Genomic DNA, 16,780 nt, shown 5'->3' on the forward strand with positions numbered 1-16,780 from the left:
AAAACAGGGATTGCTTAGAGATCAAAAGTGGCATTTGGATTATTAATTTATATTTTGTATTATAAGTATCAGGCAGCCTAAGATACTCATTTTTGGTGATCAGCACATTCTTTTCTTTCAGCCAGATGTATATGGAAAACCAAATATTAAGTAAGATAATAGTATTTGGGTGCATAGAATCAGAATAGGGGGAGACTTAAATGGCTTTACTGGCCGTTATCATCCAGCTATAATTATCTGAGAAATCATTCTCAACATAGGAAAAGGATCTTTTTGGGATCAGGAACAACTTTTTCCTGGGACACAGTATTGAAAACACTGCTAAATTTTGTATCTTTGTACTTGCCCTGTTATGCAAGAAAAGACCATCTTCTTTCCAGGAACACACTCTTTCTTCATTTACAGTACTGTTTATTTATGTGGAAGTTTTTTTTGTTGATATCACAAACTAGTTATGCTGGTCTCTGATTATAACCAGGGCACCTTGATGGTGTTTAGGACATTACTAAAACTTTTAAATCATGCATAGTAGTTCAAAGGGCTTATTCCTTTTTTATATAAAAAATTCTTTTTTTAAAAAATTAGGACATTTAATTTAATACATTTTTTTGGATATGTGTTTATAGTACCTTTGTAGCCCCAAATAGAGTAAATGTAATATTTTCTTTAACTCCTTGATGTTTCCCAATTGTGTTTTCGAGGATAATCTTTGAGAGTATTTTACTTAGAGCTAATAATAATAAAATTAATAATAGTTAATATTTATTAAGCATTTACCATGTGCCAGGTGCTGTCTAAAATGCTTGACATCTGTTAACTCATTTAGCCTCCCAGAATCCCATAGGGTACTATTAAATTCAGTTTGTAGATAAGGAAACATGTGACATCCAGTGTTCAGACCTGTGTAGCTTGGTTTCAGAGCTCTTAACCATTCTCCACTTAGCACTGCGTAGCACTTGTAAGGAAGTTTTAGGGGATACAGAGGGCTAATTGATTGTGGGATTGAGAAAGGTAACAAAAATGACTGGATTTCTAGCCTCTGGGAGGATAACATATTATATCCTGAATAGAAAAGGGCAACTTAAGAAGAGGAGAGAATTTCTTGAAGGGGTGCAAGTAAATTTATTTTGGAAATGTTAAGTTTAAGATGTAGCAGGCAGTTGAAAAGTAATGTTTGGAGCTCAGTCAAGAAACAGGAGATTAAAATCCTGATTTGTGCATCACTATTAGAAATTATTTGTAATATTTTTGAGCATAGTCTTTTTCTTAAATTTTTTTTTAAAGTTTATTTATTTTGAGAGAGACAGGGACAGCACAAGTGGGAGAGGGGTAGAGAAAGAGGAACACTGAGAATTCCAGGCAGGCTCTGCACTGTCAGCACGGAGACTGGTGCAGGGCTCGAATTCAGGAAACTGTGAGATCATGACCTGAGCCAAAACCAAGAGTCAGATGCTTAACTGACTGAGCCACCCAGGCTCCCCCACAAAAAAAATTTTTTTAAGACTATTAAGACTCACTATTTTGAGGGAGGGAGAGCTCCTGGTGGCTCAGTCAGTTAAGTGTCTGACTTCAGCTCAGGTCATGATCTCGTGGTTCATGGGTTTGAGCCCTGCATCGGGCTCTGCGCTGACAGCTCATAGCCTAGAGCCTCCTTCAGATTTGGTGTCTCCCTCTTTCTCTGCCCCTCCTTTGCTCGTGTTGTCTCTCTCTCAAAAATAAACATTAATTTTTTTTTAATTCGCCCACCCATTTTTAGAGAGAGAGAGAGAGAGCACACATGTGCATGTTGGGGGGAGGGGCAGAGAGAGAGAGAATCCCAAGCAGGCTCCTCACTGTCAGTGCAAAGCTGATCTCAGGGCCCAAACTCACAATGAGATCATGACCTGAGCCGAAAGCAAGAAGAATCAGGCGATTAACTCACTGAGCCACCCAGGTACCCTTTAATAGTCTTAATAGCTTGAAAATCACCTTTGTAATGTGTGGTCTGCTAAATCCAAGGGTTCAGACATTGATAAGACAAGTGTTTCTTGTTTTGTTCTGTTTTGTTTTATTGAGAGAGAAAAGTTGGGGAAAGGACAGAGGGGGAGAAAGAATCTTAAGCAGCCTCCATGCCCAGCTGGGAGATGCTGTGGGGTTTGATCTTAAAACAGTGAGATTATGACCTGAGCTGAAATTAAGAGTCGCATGCTTAACTGACTGAGCCACCCAGGTGCCCCAGTAAGACAGGGTTTCAAACTGACTGCAACTTAATTTTCTTGCCAGGTGATGCAATTAGGATTGATCAAAATTGACTATTAATCTGCTTTGTGTAAATGTTTAAAAAAAAAGTATATGAATACTTTGTCCTATAGTACAGGGCTTCTCAACATTTATACTGTAGATATTTGTAGCACCCTCCCACTCTCTCCCCTTCCCCCCCCATTCCATAATGACAATCAAAAATGTCTCTAGATATTGCCAAATGTCCCTGGCAGATATGAAACAAAATAGCCCCCATTGAAAACCAGTGGTATAGTGGGAAACACATGGGCTTTGGACCTGGACAGACAGACATATGCACATCTTGGTTTGCCACAATTTAGATGTTAGATATTGGGCATGGCAGTAATCTCTAAACTTTGGCATTCTTATCTGTCATTTGGGGATAATAATCTTATTCTGTAGGTAGTTAGTATTAAATTAAAAAAGGTGTAGTTTATGGATAGTATTTATTTTCCTTCCTCATAACCATTCACTATTTATATAGGAACTAGATACCTTGCAGCTGAGATGATGTTTATAAAACATTTTATCAAAATTATTTTTTTTCAGTTCAGATATGTAACATCTTACTCAAAACTGAAATTTCCTTGATAATTATTCCCAGAGAATCACTTACAGGGTAGAGGTAGACCAATGGAAAGGGAAAGAAGTACATAGTTGGAAAAGTAGAAGTCTCACAGGAACCAGTTAAGTTTTAAAAAGCGAGTATAGTCATGGTAAGTAATGGTGGAATAAGTATTTAGTAACTTGGGAAAAAATAGGTTTATAATATGTTTCTGATTCAAGACCTGAATATTAAGTTTAGCCACAACAAAAAAATGGAAGAAAACAGAATATCAAATCTTTGGAGGGAGGATAATTTGTTACACCAAAAGGTAATAGATATCACTCGCCTGTATTAATGGAACACCTATTTTGTAACAGGCCCTTGTCTAGATGCTAGGAATAGATAGCAGTAAACAAAAATCAGTGCCCGTATAGATGTTAAATTCTAATGAAGACAGGTATCTACACTATAAATTATATAGTGTGTTAGAAACTGATAAATACTATAGAAAAAAGTAAAGCATGACTGGGGAATGGACCATGCTAGGTGAAATTACAGAGATTTGAAGGAAGGAGGGATATAAAATATGGAGCTATCTGTGAGAAGAGTGTGCCAGCCAGGAGTAACTAGTATGAAAAGAATATTCTGAGAGATCAGCTGAAATCTTTCCTGTTCAGTAAAAAGGATGATTGTTTTGCTGTTTGTTTAAAAAAAATCAATTTAAGTCTTCATTTTATGCCACGTTTTTAGCATAAATCTTATTGAATAAAAAGAAAGGGGGAATGTATATATATTTAATTTTAAATGAATGTTTATGAATCTCTAAAGGAGGAAATCCATTTTAGACCTAAAAGACCGAGGCAAAAAGTATATTTTGCTATATAAAAAATAAGGACAGTCAAAAAACCAAATAATTATTTTTCGTAAATATAAGAAGGGAATATTAACATGTAGGAAGCTCATGAAGACTGATAAAGACAAACACTGAAATGTCCAATTGATAAATGAGCAAAAAGGTAAAAAATATTTCCTCTTTTGTAAGCTATTTGTTCACGTACCCTAACATATTCTGTTGCTAGTTCTCTAGGACATGTTAAGTCTTAGGTACCTTTACACATTGCTGTTTCAGAGCCTTGAATGTGTTCCCCAGCTACCTATGCCTGACAGACTTACCTAATAAGCCTTAACTTAGCCATTGCCTCTTCTGGGAAGAGGCCTTCCCTAGATGGAAAGGACTCTTCTCTTGCTATACCTTATCCTCTACCTTTATCTTAAGAGAGTGGGGTCATGGAGGAGGTATTGTACTTAATTGTCTTCCTCCCAAATGTGTGGGTTTGTTTTATTTTTGAGTGAACCTAGAATGTAATTCTGTGATGGTAGAGATCTTATCTAATACGTTCTTGTTTTATTTCTAGCACCAGAATATTTTAGGGACTTGACATATAGTAGTATATTCTTGATAAAATACTGATGAGTTGAAGTAAAATCAAGCCAGAGAAGTGGAGTACATTGTTGATAGTTCTGAAAATAGTAGTTGTGATAGTGAATGTGAATCACTAATTAAAAAGATAAACATTTATTTATATGATAAGCACTCTGGAATATCTTGAAAAGAAAAAGCAACTTGCTTTGAAAGCAACTTGTGGGGCGCCTGGGTGGCTCAGTCGGTTAAGTGTCTGACTTTGGCTCAGGTCATGATCTCACGGTTCGTGAGTTCGAGCCCCATGTCAGGCTCTGTGCTGACAGCTCAGAGCCTGGAGCCTGCTTCAGATTCTGTGTCTCACTCTCTCTCTGCCCCTCCCCCGCTCACACTCTGTCTCTCTCTCTCTCTCTTTCTCACAAATGAACATTAAAAAATTTAAAAAAGAAAGAAAGAAAATAGAAGCAACTTTTATGTAGGAGAAAAATTAACTGAGGTGGCATCCCCTTCTTTTACATAAGTTACATAATTATAACATGTTTGCATATTTTCCAAGGAACTTTATTTAAAAGGTTCATGAGCATTGGGTGGATTTCTTTATGAATTAGGAGAGCAAAATTCTCCGTGAAAATTAAGTATTTGCTTATATTAAATAAATTAACTCTCTTTTTAGAAATAGAAGACCTATTTCAATCATGAACTTGCCTGATTTAAAGTAAATGCCCATTCACATTTCCTCAGTGAAAGTATTAAAAAAAACTATTTTAAAATGTTGTATTTGCTAGCAGCGAACCCTAAGAAGTCCCTGGTGAAATACTGTAGACTTCATTTGTCTCATCTTAGCTCTTCAGAGGGAATTCTCAGCTCCTTCAAGATCAGAAAGCTCAGTGTAAGAGTCCTATAGATGGCAGTATTTGCTTTACTCTGAAAATGTTTTTACAGGTCATCATCAATAATATGGGCTGGAATCTTGTTGGTCCTGTTGTTCGATGTCTTTTGTGGAATAAGGAAGATGAGAAAAGAAAACATTATTTTCTGATGCTTGATTTATTGGTAAAGGTAAGTTAACAAAATTAGGTTCTCTTTGTCACAATAGCCAGCAGTATTTTGTAATTCCCTTTAATGTTTAATGCTTATTTGGGGTGACAAAGCTTTTAATGAAAATATAGGAGGGGACTCTTTGGAGAAAAGGCCCAGTCTTATTGATTGGATGAGCAAATCCATTTCCGTTTTTCCAAATTTCTGGGTAGAATTATCTAACCTCATCTCAGACCCACTGATTCAGAATCTCGAAGAAGATACCTAAAAATTCTATTTTTAATAAGTAGCTTATTGTATAGATATGGAATTCAAGGTTTAGAGAGGCAATTCAAGGCTACACTGTTCTTTTAGCAACATTGCAACTAGCAAATGCCAATGCTCTTTTCTCTGTGGTATGTTCTCTAAAAGGATATAAAAAACCTAGAATGCAAGTGATAACGGTGGACATGGTAATAGGATGCAGATTAGTTGTGACCAACAACCTTAGAGACCCTTGGGGAAAGGTTATTAGAGTTAAAAGTAAAAAATGATGGTAAAGAAAGATAAATTCTAAGGAAAAGGACGTTGTAAGAGTCTACTTAGAGATCACTGCAAATAAAAATATATACAGTACTTGGAAAGAGGAAACCCCATCTAGATAGTAGTTATTAACAATGAGGACTTTAAAAAAAAAAAAGGCAAGTGAGGTGATTATGGCTAGTCAGAAGACAATGCAAAGTTTCATCTGTTCAGGAAGGACAAAAAAGACTGCACTCAGAAATACCCTGGCAGGGTGAGATAGAAAGGCCCCACTTGCTGGAAGCCTGAGAAACTACTATAGTATCCTTCAGAGTAGACGGGCAAAGCTCAAAAGAAACTGAAGTCTGGTAATCAAGTTCTTCCTTCTCCCTGTTTTTCTGACTTCTCCTTTAGCGAGGAATTTAAGTCTCCAAAAGGTAGTTGTCTATTAAGAGACTCATTCTTGCTTCTTTTTAGTTTTATATTGATTTGACAGTCAGATTCTATGTTTTGCTCGTGTATTTTTTTAAGTTATATGAGGTGTTGTACTGTTAAGCAAAAATAATGGTATTTTCTCAGTATATGCTGCCTTTTAAAACTAGTAATCATGTGGCTTTAAATACAACTTGTATTAAACAGGTTCAATTGTGAATATTTTTATAGTTATGTAATCCAAAGGAATTATTGTTGGGTTTGCTTGAACTGATTGAAGAGCCCTCTGGAAAACAGATATCTCAGATAATTCTTCTTTTACTTCAGCCATTACAAACAGGTAATGAGTATTTTGATATCTAAGAGTTTCTTGTTTTATCTGTGTTAAGTTCTTGATACTACTGTAAAATGTCAGTACTATATCAAAGTAAAATTTATGACTCATTATTGAGTACTCTGCTTAAACTAGCAATAGCAGTGCCCGTTTGAATCCTGCTGCCTATAGAAAGAGGACAATACCGGCACAGACGGTACCCAGAATAGATTTTGTTGAATGTCATGCTATTTTCAGGGACTGTGTTGTAATCTGTAGCTTTTTGCCTAATCTTCCTATCTGCAACTTGTATCTAGAAATTTCCCTGTAAACATATTTAAAGGATTGCCTCTATGATGTCTGCAGTACTCATTCTGTTAGCATTGTGATAGGTTGTGTATCTTGGTTAAAAACCGTATCACGCGGGGCATTGCTCATCCTCTGTCTTGGGAAGTTGAGGCTGGGAATAGCAAAGGTGCTGGTGAATGAAACAAGTGAAGAAAAGTCTTTATGGTTGAGTGCAGTAACATTATTGTTAAGCAATGGACCTTAGCATCCAGAGCAGACAGTATCCATGAGCTGAGACCACTTCTTCATTTTATGACTTACATATAGCTCAGAATCTGATAGAAGGACCCAGAGTCAGAAGTTAGAGTAAATCCATTTTAAATGAGAATAAAGCAGCTGTGTACCACTTGAAATACTCAAAATCTCCTAGAAAGGAAAATCTAATAATACTACCTGTCATTTTTACAGTGCTTTATATTTTGTAAATATATTTCTTTGTATTTCTTTCTCTTATTTGATACTTAGAATGACCAAAAAATGTGGAACGAAGTGTTTCTGCCTTAACCATGTAAACTCTTAGAAACATACTTAAACATGGCATCTATTGTAAGGTGCCATGATGGTAAGATGCTCCAATATTTCATATACCACTAAGAAGGAAAAAAAAAAACTACCAATTAAGCTATGTTATCCTGATTTCAGAGTTGTTACAATATATTTGTTTTATTATTTAAATTTATTTAAATTCAAGTTGGTTAACATACAGTGTAGTATTGGTTTCAGGAGAAGAACCCAGTGATCATCGTTACAATATTTTCTTTAATAAAGTGTGTTATAATTCTGTGTTTACTGGACTTGTCCCATGTTTAGCATACTTAATGGAGCTACCTCAAGTCACAACTTGGTCTCTGTTTTAGTGATTCAGAAACTTCGTAACAACAAGGCATATTCAGTTGGATTAGCGCTGTCCACTCTTTGGAGTCAGCTATCTCTCCTTCCTGTTCCATATTCAAAAGAACAAATACAAACAGATGACTATGGCCTTTGTCAGTGTTGCAAGGCCTTAATAGAATTCACTAAGCCTTTTGTGGAAGAAGTCATTAATGACAAAGAAAACTCAGTGGAAAGTGAAAATGAAAAGTTAAAGGATGAATTACTGAAATTGTAAGTATAATTTTTGGTAACATTTCACAATGGAATTAAGTAATTATAGCTCAGTTAATTTATGTTTCTTTGTTTTATTTTTTTGCCTTGGATGTAGATGTCTAATTTCAGATTTTGAATTTTAGAAGATTATGGGGTTCAGTGGTCCATGCCTCATTAAATGCCATGTTCTACATTTTTAAAAATTAAAAACCCAAATCCATTTGTTTAATTTACTTGATATTCTTCTTTGACTTGGCTTTACTCATCATAGCAAGTGAATAATAAAAGCGGGGGAAATAGGTGTAGCTAAAGAATCTGGTCTTTCTGTGGGGGAATTATGTTTTTGCTCTCCCTTTGAAAGCAACAGAAGCAGCACCAGACAGTTAAACATCCAACTTGACCACAAAAACGGTAAGAGTACCCAATAGCATTCAATTAGGGGGGACTAAACATGCACTGTTCAATATGGCTATCAAGCACTTGACATATGGCTATTCCAAATTAAGATGTGCTCTAAATATAAAATGCTCCCTGGATTTTGAAGACTTATTATAAAAAAATGCCAAAATACCTCAATAATTTTTATATTAACATATTCACATAGTAGTATTTCAGATACATTGAGTTAATAAGATAAATTAAAATTTCCCTTGTTTTTTTTTTTACATTTTATTTATTTTTAATAGAGACAGAGAGACAGAGCACAAGTGGGGCAGGGGCAGAGAGGGAGAGGGAGATACATAACCTGAAGCAGGCTCCAGGGTCTAGCTGTCAGCACAGAGCCCGATGTGGGGCTCGAACTCATAAACCATGAGATCATGACCTGAGCCGAAGTCGGACGCTTCACCAACTGAGCCACCCAGACGCTGCCCCCCCCCACCCCCCGTTTTTTTTTTAATGTGACTACTGGAAGATTTTAAATCATATATGGAGCTTGTATTGTATTTCTGTTGGACAGTGTTGGACTATTTAATTACATGGACCAATAATTTTATCTTTTAAATTTTGTAGACTAAAACTGTTAGCTTTCTATTTTTTCAGGTTAGGACATTAAAAATTTTTTTTTTACCATTTATAAAATGCATTATCTCATGAAACTAAAGATATTTAAACTAAAGAAGTAGGAGGGGCTTAATCATAGAATAAAATTTGGTTTTGTAAGTAAAACAAATACAGCTTTATGAAAAAAATTACATTGTCCCAATTTTTCTTTGACCTGATGAAATCTACGTCATGGAGAATAGCACTGATCCTCAAACAAACATTCAGTAATCATTGATACAGTCCAGACATGGAAGTCAGTCTTACCACATTGAGTCTAGCAAGGAGTTCTCATGCTTTCCCCAATACTGGTAAGAAAGATGTTACATCACCAGTTTTATAAGCCATTGAGTTATTGGTGCTTATGTTATTTTTCATGTAAAATTAACTTGGATATGTTTATAAAATTAGGTATTTTATACTTAGGAAATGCTGTGTTCACAGTAACCCATTTCTTACACCTTAGTTGTTTCAAAAGCTTGAAATGCCCTTTGCTGACAGCACAATTCTTTGAGCAATCTAAAGAAGCTGGAAATGATCCTTTAAGATGTTTTGCATCTGAAATAATAGTAAGTACAGCTAATTTAATCTGCCATAAAATCTGCTATAATTTAAAATGTTGTCCTGCTATATTCTCATGTACTGCATGTGGTCATGTAAGTTGATATGTTATTAATTAGGCAATATGTATTTTTTGTAGAACACAGATAAAAAGATGGAAGATAAACATCAATAATATTATTTAGGTAATGAAATTAACACCTTCTAGACTTTGCTTTTATAAGTAAATTTATACATATGTGTAAATAATTTTTTAGAAGAGTCTATCTACATACCCTTTTGGAATGTACTTTATTTCTCTTAGCATATTATGAATATTTTTCCATTGTCTTTCCATTGTCCATAGTATTCCATGGTATGGACCTTGCATAATATCTTTGACCTGGGCCATCTAGCTCAACACTTAGGTTTTCTCCAGTTTTTCATTATTATAGAACAATTCCAGTTTTCTTTTGTTAACTGTTAAGTCTGTGGTAAGTATCCTTTTAACCAAATCTTTATATATTTCTTTAGTTGTTTTCTTAAAGTCAATTCCTAGAAGTAGAATTTCTGTGCCAAAGGATATCCTCAGTTTTAAGGGTCATGATAAATATTTTCAAAATACCTCCAGAAATAAGTAAATTTCATTTGAAAAGTAATTTGGCTTAATGTATCCAGTATTTTTAAGTGTGCTGAGATTCTTTATTAGGGAACTAATGTGAAATATGGAAAAATATGTACTTGAGATTGGTAGTCATGAATTTCAGGTTAGAGCAGCCACTGTGGTTGTGGGTTTTCTTCAGCTATGTTCAGCTGTATGATGGTAGGTGCAACATAGGAAGAAAGTGGATTTAAATAGGTCAGGTTTTGAGAACTGTGGGAGTTCTACAAAGCAAGAGAGAGGAAATGGCATTGAGCATGTATGCAGGGAAGTGACTGTGACGCACAGTAGAATTTAAGCTGAGTAAAGAGGGAAGTTAGGATATACTAAATGTGAGAGACAGTGAATAGATGATGGGATCACTGGATTGTAGGTCCTGGTGTGACTGACAAGTTGTCAGAGCTAGGTTACTAAAGGGAATGACCTGAAAAGATTGGAGGTTAAAGAACAGGATGCTTGCAGTTACACTGTGGAAAAGTTAGTTATTAATAATGTCTGGGGTATGACCATGGAGTGAGTGTTCTTAGGAGAAGTAGAGGCTGAAATCATTGGACCAAAGTGAAGTACCTGAGATTCCAGGATATTAGAAGATCTTTGGTTGTACATTTAAGTTACACAGAATTATGATTAAGAATAATGTCAGAAACCCAATTAATGGTGTGACCTTGGGGTAGATCTAATACAGTCATATGAAATAAGTTTCAAAGGGGTTGAAGAGAGGGGTTTTAGAGAGGAAGGGGGAGAATGGCCTAGAAATAGCAAGGAGAACAGGTATTTTACTTCCAGGCTTGATATAGTGGATATGGGTGAAAAAATAACAACCTGTGAGAGGTTTTCAGACAAAGTAGTTGTTGTCAGAGGAGTCAGGTTACCTTTAGAGCAAAAGAGGTAAGAGACCATTTCAAGAAGAATGAATTTTGCTGATAACTGTAAGTTCCACAGGCCATACCTGAAGGGTATCTGAAATCTGAGAAGAGGTAGGAGAAGGGTTTCGAAGAGGAGATGTCAGAAATGTAGGGGAACTAGATTCTGAGGAGAGATGATATGAATAGGGTTATGTAGTTAATGGAATTAATGCTGATGGTCAAGATAGTAGGGAAGAGGCTAAGAGTGACATAGAAGGAGAGAAAGGGAGGAGTTTTCCAAGGAGTACATAGCCGACCATAACAGGGCCTCTTCACTGTTGGCAATATTAGAGTACAGTATAATCCAGTGGATATTGTATAAAAATTACCATATATGATATATGTACCCTATTTTGAGAAAATAGCTATGAAAGTTGGTGGCTGTTATAGGATTTTAAGCCTGGGAGTGATGTATTTGTTTTGGATTCATCACTTCAGTGGAGGTTGAATTTAACAGAAATAAGATTGAAAATAGGGAGATCCTTAGGTGTGTTTTGGGAATTAGGTGAGAAATAGTGGGATCCTGATTATAGAAATGGTAGAGATGAAGGGGAGAGGGCAAAATAAAAAAACTTCATAGTAGGTAAAATTGACAAAATTTGGTCATTAATTGGATTTAGAAAAACGGTTAAAACGTTGATTCATAAGTTTTGTGCTTGGGGAACTGGGCAGATGAAAGTGCCAGTAGCTGAGATAGAGAATACAGAACAAAGAACAAGGTGTTTTGTGCTTAAAAAAAATTTTTTTATTAAGGTAATTTAAAAACATTCAGAAAAGTGGAAAGAACAATATAATGTACCCCTGGTATACCCATTACCCAGCTTTAACAATTTTTGACATTTTGCCAATCTTGTTTTATCTACCCTCCTTTGTTTTCCCTACTATGGTATTTTATAGCAAGTCGTAGATCTATCATTTCTTCCATAAGTCTCTTAACTATGCTTCTTTAACTACTGAGGACTTATAAAAACACAACCACAATCCATTATGACATCTAGCAAGATTAGCAGTAAATTTCTTAATATATAGCCAGTTCCCAGAGAGCAGGTTTTTAAGGAATAAATTTTGAATAATGATCAAACTTTGATGAGATCACCTAAAGAGGTAGGTCATTGTGAGAAAAGAAAAGGGTTTAGGACTGAACCCTACAGAGTACCAACACTTAAGATAAGTCCACCAAAGAGACCAAGGAAGAAGGGTCACAGAGGTTGTACAAGTATCACAGAAACTGGGGTAGTAGAGTTTCAGGAAGAAAGAAGTGATTGGTAGTGTTAAATGCAGCAGAGAGAGCCTGTAAAGTAACAGCTGAAGGGCATCCATTGGATTTAGGAAGATGGCATTGATAATTTTAGCAAGAACAGTTTAAGTGGAGTGTTGGAGACAAAAAACAGTAGAGTGGATAAAGGGGTGCATGAAAAATGAGAAATAGGGGGGAGCTAGTATAAGGTGTTCTTCAAAAGAGGAAGGATAAGAAAGAAGAAGCAGTAGCTAGAAGACATGAACTTGGGGTAGGAAGGTAATAGGGGAGATAGGGAGGCTTGAGCATGTGTATTTATAGACTCGAAGGGATAGGAACCATTAGAGGGGGAAAAGAGAAGTATAATGGGATAAATGAAATAATGTGGCTCGAGAGCACACAGCTGGCCACAGGAGCAAGGACACCTGGAGGAGGTAAGAATGGGTATGTATGCAGCGAAATTTATAGCAGGAATGGAATATTACAATTGAAAGGAATCAAACCCACTGGCCTCGGATTTCTAGGTGAAGGAGATCTCTTAAGAATGAGGAGGTAGAAATGGGGGCTTCAAGGAACTGGTAAAGGTTTGGAATACTGAAGGGAAAAGAAAAGAGATGGTAGAAGACTATGAAAGCATTAGTCACTAGTCTGAGCACTCAGCTGTGATTGAAGACCACAACTATAGTGGTAACAGTCTGTATTTGTGTATGATTTTTTTCTTCAACAGTAGTCAATTGACTGGGTGTGGAAGTAGAGAAGGTGGATGGTAGTTTTTTTTCCAAAGCTGGCATTTTATTGGGTAGATGGAGCTAAAGGAAATACAGTGTGTAAGTAGTTCAAATGACCAGAAATGTCTTGGTTGGACAGGGAAAGAAGGGAAGTTAGGAGGGGACAGATAGGTAGGTTAGATGAAGGGATCACAGAACTAGAAAGGTCAGAGGTACAAAAGCAGGTTGGTAGGAGAGACAGGATAAGAAGTTATGGTCAGAAAGTGAAATGCTGGAGTTTAGTATCTAATATGGAATAGCTCCAAATGCTGACAGAGGTTCAGGATGGGATTACGTGCTGAAATGAATTAGAAGTTAGGGTCACTGGAATTTAGAAATCAAGAACCATGAGGCTGGACTGTTAGAGGAGTTACCTATGTGAACACTGAACTTTCCCACATCGTAGCAGTTGGATAGAGAAGATTGTGAGCAGGTACCAAAGTCTTCAGTGAATGTGGGGAAATGACCAGGAAGTCAGCATATGGCAGAGATAAGAACAATAAAAGGTCAGTATCTACCTCAAAGGAAAATGTGCTTTTGCTTGAGAGTACAGGAAGAACCAAGGTAATACCCAGCCTCTACCTATACCACCCTTCCCCACTCTTGCCTCCCTGGCTGTGCTATGTAAGAGGTGTGAGAGGATGAGGAGCCTCCACCAGAAATCAGTCAGGTTTAATTAGAGCAGTAAGATAGAGCAAGTATTCTATGAAAAGGTTGAGGGTATAGGGAAGAAAGTTTAAGATCTTATAGAAGTGAGGAAGCACAAAGCAATCAAGCAGAGGTAAAATCAGGGTAGGAGATAAAGTGAGGAGGTGCCTTCATTTCTATGCTGGAGAAGTCCAGATAAGTGGGAACACTTGAGATTGATAGCTTGAGCTGTCCCACCATTGGCAGAAGTTTTGCCTTTTTTTTTTTTTTTAAAGTTTATTTATTTTGGGGGAGAGAGAGCATGAGCTGGGGAGGTGCAGAGAGAGAAAGAGGGAGAGAGAATCCCAAGCAGGCTCTGCGCTGTCAGCACAGTACCTGATGCAGGTCTCAAACCCAGGAACCATGAGATCATGACCTGAGCTGAAATTAAGAGACACTTAACTGACTGAGCCACCCAGGTGCCCTGGCAGAAGTTTTTTGATAGAGAACTGCTTGAATGTCCCAAGGGTTTCAGCATAGAAACATGCTTTAAAAAAAGGGCCAAGTCTGCCATGAGAAATTGTAGAGTGGCAGGTACATCCTGGGTCTGAGCAAGACTGCTGGTGTGTGGGTAGATTGTGAAGGCCCTAATTTGGACACAGGTGGACCCCAGATAATCCCAAAGTAGCACTGTAGAATCTGGTTATGTATAATGGGTTTTTAAAAGGCTAACCTTACTCTGGGAAAAAGTACATCTAATATTGGCTGAATGAAGAAATGGAGCTTCATGGTTAAGAGGACATTTGGAATCCAAGTACAGTAAACTTTTTTTCTTACAGCTATAACAAGACTGCATGGCTTTGAAAATCAGTACAACAGTATATATATTTAGCATCTGGTAGCTGAATAGCAGTCTCTTGTGACTGTGGATGATTTCCCCTGGTTCTTTTTTGTGTTCTGAAATGACTAATGGAGCCATCTGGGATCAGCAGATTTTACTTCCTTGAAGGCTGGAAAAGTCTTATTTGACTTTATTATTCCCTACAATGTCAGGCCCAGTGCCTGATACTCAAATATTTATTAAATAAATGAGTGAATATGTGGAAAGTCAGTATTCTGATTTAGCTGTTCTTGACATTCCCTTTTGACTTATATAGTATGTTATGACTTTTTTATACTTTTTGAAAGGGAGAGCGTGCGAGCTTATGCAGGGGAGGGGCAGAGGGAGAAGGAGGGAGAGAGAATCCCAAGCAGGCTCCATGCCCAGCGTGGAGCCCAGCGTGGAGCCCAGTGCGGAGCCCAGCACAGGGCTTGATCTCACGAACCAAGAGATCATGACCTGAGCTGAAATTGAGAGTCGGATGCTTAACTGACTGAGCCACTCAGGCTCTCCTCATATTTTTTTTGTAGATGTTCTCAATAGATATTTGACACAGGAATTATATCAGTTTCTAGGTAAAGAAACTGAGGCTTTAGAGAAGTTACGTAACTTGTCCAGTATCTGATAGCTAATAGGTGGTAATTCCATTGGATTCTGAAGGTCAGATGCTTTCTAGTATACTGTAGTTAGGAATAATATAAGAGGCATAGGAGTAGCTTTATGTTTCCTGAGTGTCTTTTTTTTCTCTATTCTTACCTCCTTAAAAAAAAAGGTAAAACTGTAGTCCTGTCCACTCATGGTCCTCTTTCTCTTATGACACAAGAACCCTTGTGATATGAGATATCACCAGTTTCCAAAGCCTCAAAGTGGTCACTGGAGCACTGTTCCTAGAGTAATCTTCTTCTAAGTAGTTAGTTTACTATCATTTCATGGTATTTGTATGTCTCACATTTTTTAGATTGCTTTCAAATACCTTAGGCACTTTAAAAAAAAATTGTGATAAAATATACATAACATAAAATTTACTATTTTAAAAATCATTTTTAAGAGTGCATTTCAGTGGCATTAAATACATTCACGTTGTCATGCAACCATTACCACCATCTGTCTCCAGAACTTTCTCATCTTCCCACTCATTTCCCTTAGGTTGTTGGCAAATTTATCTCCTTGAAGCTATAGATTGAGGTCCCCATTTTCCTGTTGGCTATTTGGTCAGGAACCACTTTCAGTTCCTAGAGGTTGTTCCTACAGACAGCCCTCTCCACAGACCCTCTCATAACATGGAAGCTTAGTTCTTTAATGCCTCCAGCGGTGAGTTTCTGACTCTCAAGGAGGGACTGGACCCTTTTTTATTTTTTTATTTTTTTTAAATAAAGTTTATTTATTTTGAGAGAGACAAGAGACAGTGCAAGTTGGCGGGGTGGGCACAGAGAGAGAGGAGAAAGAGAGAATCCCCAAGCAGTCTCCTCATTGCCAGTGCAGAGCCTGATGTGGGGCTCGAACCCATGAAGCTGGGAGACCATGACCTGAGCTGAAACCAAGAGTCAGACACTTAACCAACTGAGCCACCCAGGTGCCCCAGACTGGACTGGACCCTTTTTTAAAGACTTCTACCTGATTAATTCAGGCCCACCAGAGATAGTCACCTTTCTAATAACCCCGAATCAACTGATTTGGAACCTTAGGTACATCTGCAAAAAATCCTTTCACTTCTTGTCATAACAAAATCTAATCATGGGGTGGTATCTTGCCATATTCTGTTAGGTTGAAGCAAGTCCAACAGGTCTCACTCACACTCAAGGGGTGAGGATTATACAGGATGTGAATATGGCACGGGAGGGTGAGAAGAGCATACTAGAGTCTGTCTGCTGTAGCTTACTTTTTTTTATCCATTTCAACAGGGTTTCTTATCAGCAATTGGACATCCTTTCCCCAAAATGATTTTTAATCATGGAAGGAAAAAGAAGACATGGGATTATCTTGAATTTGAGGAAGAAGAAGACAAACAGTTAGCAGACTCTATGGCTTCTCTGGCCTATCTAGTATTTGTACAGGGCATCAGTATCGATCAGCTTCCAATGGTCTTAAGGTAGGAGTTAGTGTTTGATTTATTCGTGTAATTGTAAAAGGAGTATCAAACTCATATATCTAATTTCCAGCATACTTATTATTATA

General features: G+C 37.0%; 1 protein-coding gene across 2 annotated transcripts in view; it reads left to right on the forward strand.

Annotated features, from left to right (window-relative positions):
• Positions 1–16,780, forward strand: part of GLMN (glomulin, FKBP associated protein) — a 34,606-nt gene that overhangs the window by 1,848 nt on the left and 15,978 nt on the right. For both annotated transcript variants that reach the window (XM_060625407.2, XM_060625408.2), the window contains exons 4-8: positions 5,172–5,288; positions 6,432–6,540; positions 7,719–7,965; positions 9,455–9,557; positions 16,507–16,694. In XM_060625407.2, the coding sequence (XP_060481390.2) occupies positions 5,172–5,288; positions 6,432–6,540; positions 7,719–7,965; positions 9,455–9,557; positions 16,507–16,694 (764 nt within the window). The remainder of the gene's footprint in view (positions 1–5,171; positions 5,289–6,431; positions 6,541–7,718; positions 7,966–9,454; positions 9,558–16,506; positions 16,695–16,780) is intronic.

The sequence above is a fragment of the Panthera onca genome, chromosome C1 (genome assembly GCF_046562875.1).
Source record: "Panthera onca isolate mPanOnc1 chromosome C1, mPanOnc1 haplotype 2, whole genome shotgun sequence".
NCBI classification, from domain to species: domain Eukaryota; kingdom Metazoa; phylum Chordata; class Mammalia; order Carnivora; family Felidae; genus Panthera; species Panthera onca.